At 46.0% G+C, this 1,527-nt stretch overlaps 1 protein-coding gene across 1 annotated transcript; it reads left to right on the top strand.

Moving 5' to 3' along the window:
* The first annotated feature begins 254 nt into the window (after positions 1-254).
* LOC110906358 (proline-rich protein 36-like) lies at positions 255-1,187 on the top strand. Its single transcript, XM_022151504.1, has one exon. It carries the CDS (start codon positions 255-257, stop codon positions 1,185-1,187), a length of 933 nt encoding a protein of 310 aa, XP_022007196.1.
* Positions 1,188-1,527: the final 340 nt, after the last annotated feature.

Here is a 1,527-nt window from a genome sequence, read left to right as displayed (position 1 = left end):
ATACTTTGCATTTCAGTTGTCCTTTCTGATTTTCTTCTTCTTGCTGTGATCTTCAGGACTGTTATCTTCTTCAGAGATCCAGTTGATTAAGATTTTCTTCAATACTTACAAATAAACTTTCCTAGCAATTTTGATCTAGTTTTTCCCCTGACTTCAATCCTGACCATGAGATCGAGTTTATTCACTTGGACCAGCCCTTAGAGGCGCCCGTAGCTCCTATTGATCCTTTGTTTGACATCCCTGCTGATTTTGATATGGATCTTGTTGAACCCCGAGCCCGTCATGGCCCAGAGCCTGTTGTTGACCATGACCCCGTTCTTGATGATGCCCCAGCCGTTGCACCGCCAGATATGGGTGCACCAGCCATTGCACCTCTTGTTGATGATATACCCATTGCTGATCTTCCCGTTGTTGCTCAACCATTGGTGGATGATCCTGTTGTTGATGCAAATCTACCCGATCCCGTGCCGGTATTGCTTGACCGTGCACCTTTTGCTGCTCACATAGACCCTCGTTATGCCGACACCCGCAACGGGTGGATCGATGATGACGACGATTACCCACCATTTGTGCTGCCTGTCACTCCTCCAGTAGCACCTGTTTCTGCACCCACTGATATCCCACTGTTTCCCCCACACACCACCGATGTTCATTGTACTGATCTTCCCATTACGTTCCTCCAGGACATACCGCCACCTCGTCCTAGAGAGGGGTCATCGAGGCACCCGCCTGCTTCTATTCCACCGGTACTGTCATCACCTTTTCCGTTCACATCTCAGTTTCCTCATGTTGCACCACCTACTGCACCATCTTTCATGCCATCGAGCGAGCCTTTTTTGCGGACTACGCCCCCTGTTATGCCATTATCTGATCCGTACCACCCGTACCATGTTGGGTACACTACGGAGGACATACTTACATCCCTGATGATGCAGCAGGATGCATTGACACATCGTATTCAGGAGTTGGAGAAAGCTCCACGACCACCTTGCCACTGTCAGACCCCCTTTGCAGCACCACACACTCCTCGTCCGCTTTCCCCTAATTCAGACATTCGTTTCTTGACATCTAAGCAGCAGATTGCATATTTGTTGCGCATCTGTCGTGCCTTAGAGGAGGACTGGTTGCTCATGCGTCGCTTGCTTTTCTCTCATTTTCCTCATCCTCCTCTTCCGCCATCAGCATAGGCATTTTGGTTTGATGCAGGTAGACTTTTGGTGAGAAGACCGCGATTGTGCCGACTATACAGCATCTTGAAGACCGCATTTTGATGTTATGACTTTTGATATTTAGTTTTTGGTTGTTGTAGATGACTAGATAGTTCAGACAAGGGCGATATGGCCCTTAGTCACTTTTGATGTACAATACAGTTATAAAACATGTAGACATTGTATTGTGGTCTTGATTTTATAAAAGCTCAATCGCAGTATTCTCATTATATGCGTTGCTGGATTATTTGTTTTAATTTTATAACATGAGATGTTATGTGCTTGATGAATGTTATTACATACGCATACTATTTACTTA

This window comes from Helianthus annuus, chromosome 6 (assembly GCF_002127325.2).
Source record: "Helianthus annuus cultivar XRQ/B chromosome 6, HanXRQr2.0-SUNRISE, whole genome shotgun sequence".
Classification (NCBI taxonomy): Eukaryota; Viridiplantae; Streptophyta; class Magnoliopsida; order Asterales; family Asteraceae; genus Helianthus; species Helianthus annuus.
This window is presented reverse-complemented; position numbering and strand designations above follow the sequence as displayed.

What these genes read in the sequence shown, in the direction of transcription:
- LOC110906358 (XM_022151504.1), top strand. Translation starts at nt 255, where the DNA reads ATGGATCTTGTTGAACCCCGAGCCCGTCATGGCCCAGAGCCTGTTGTT.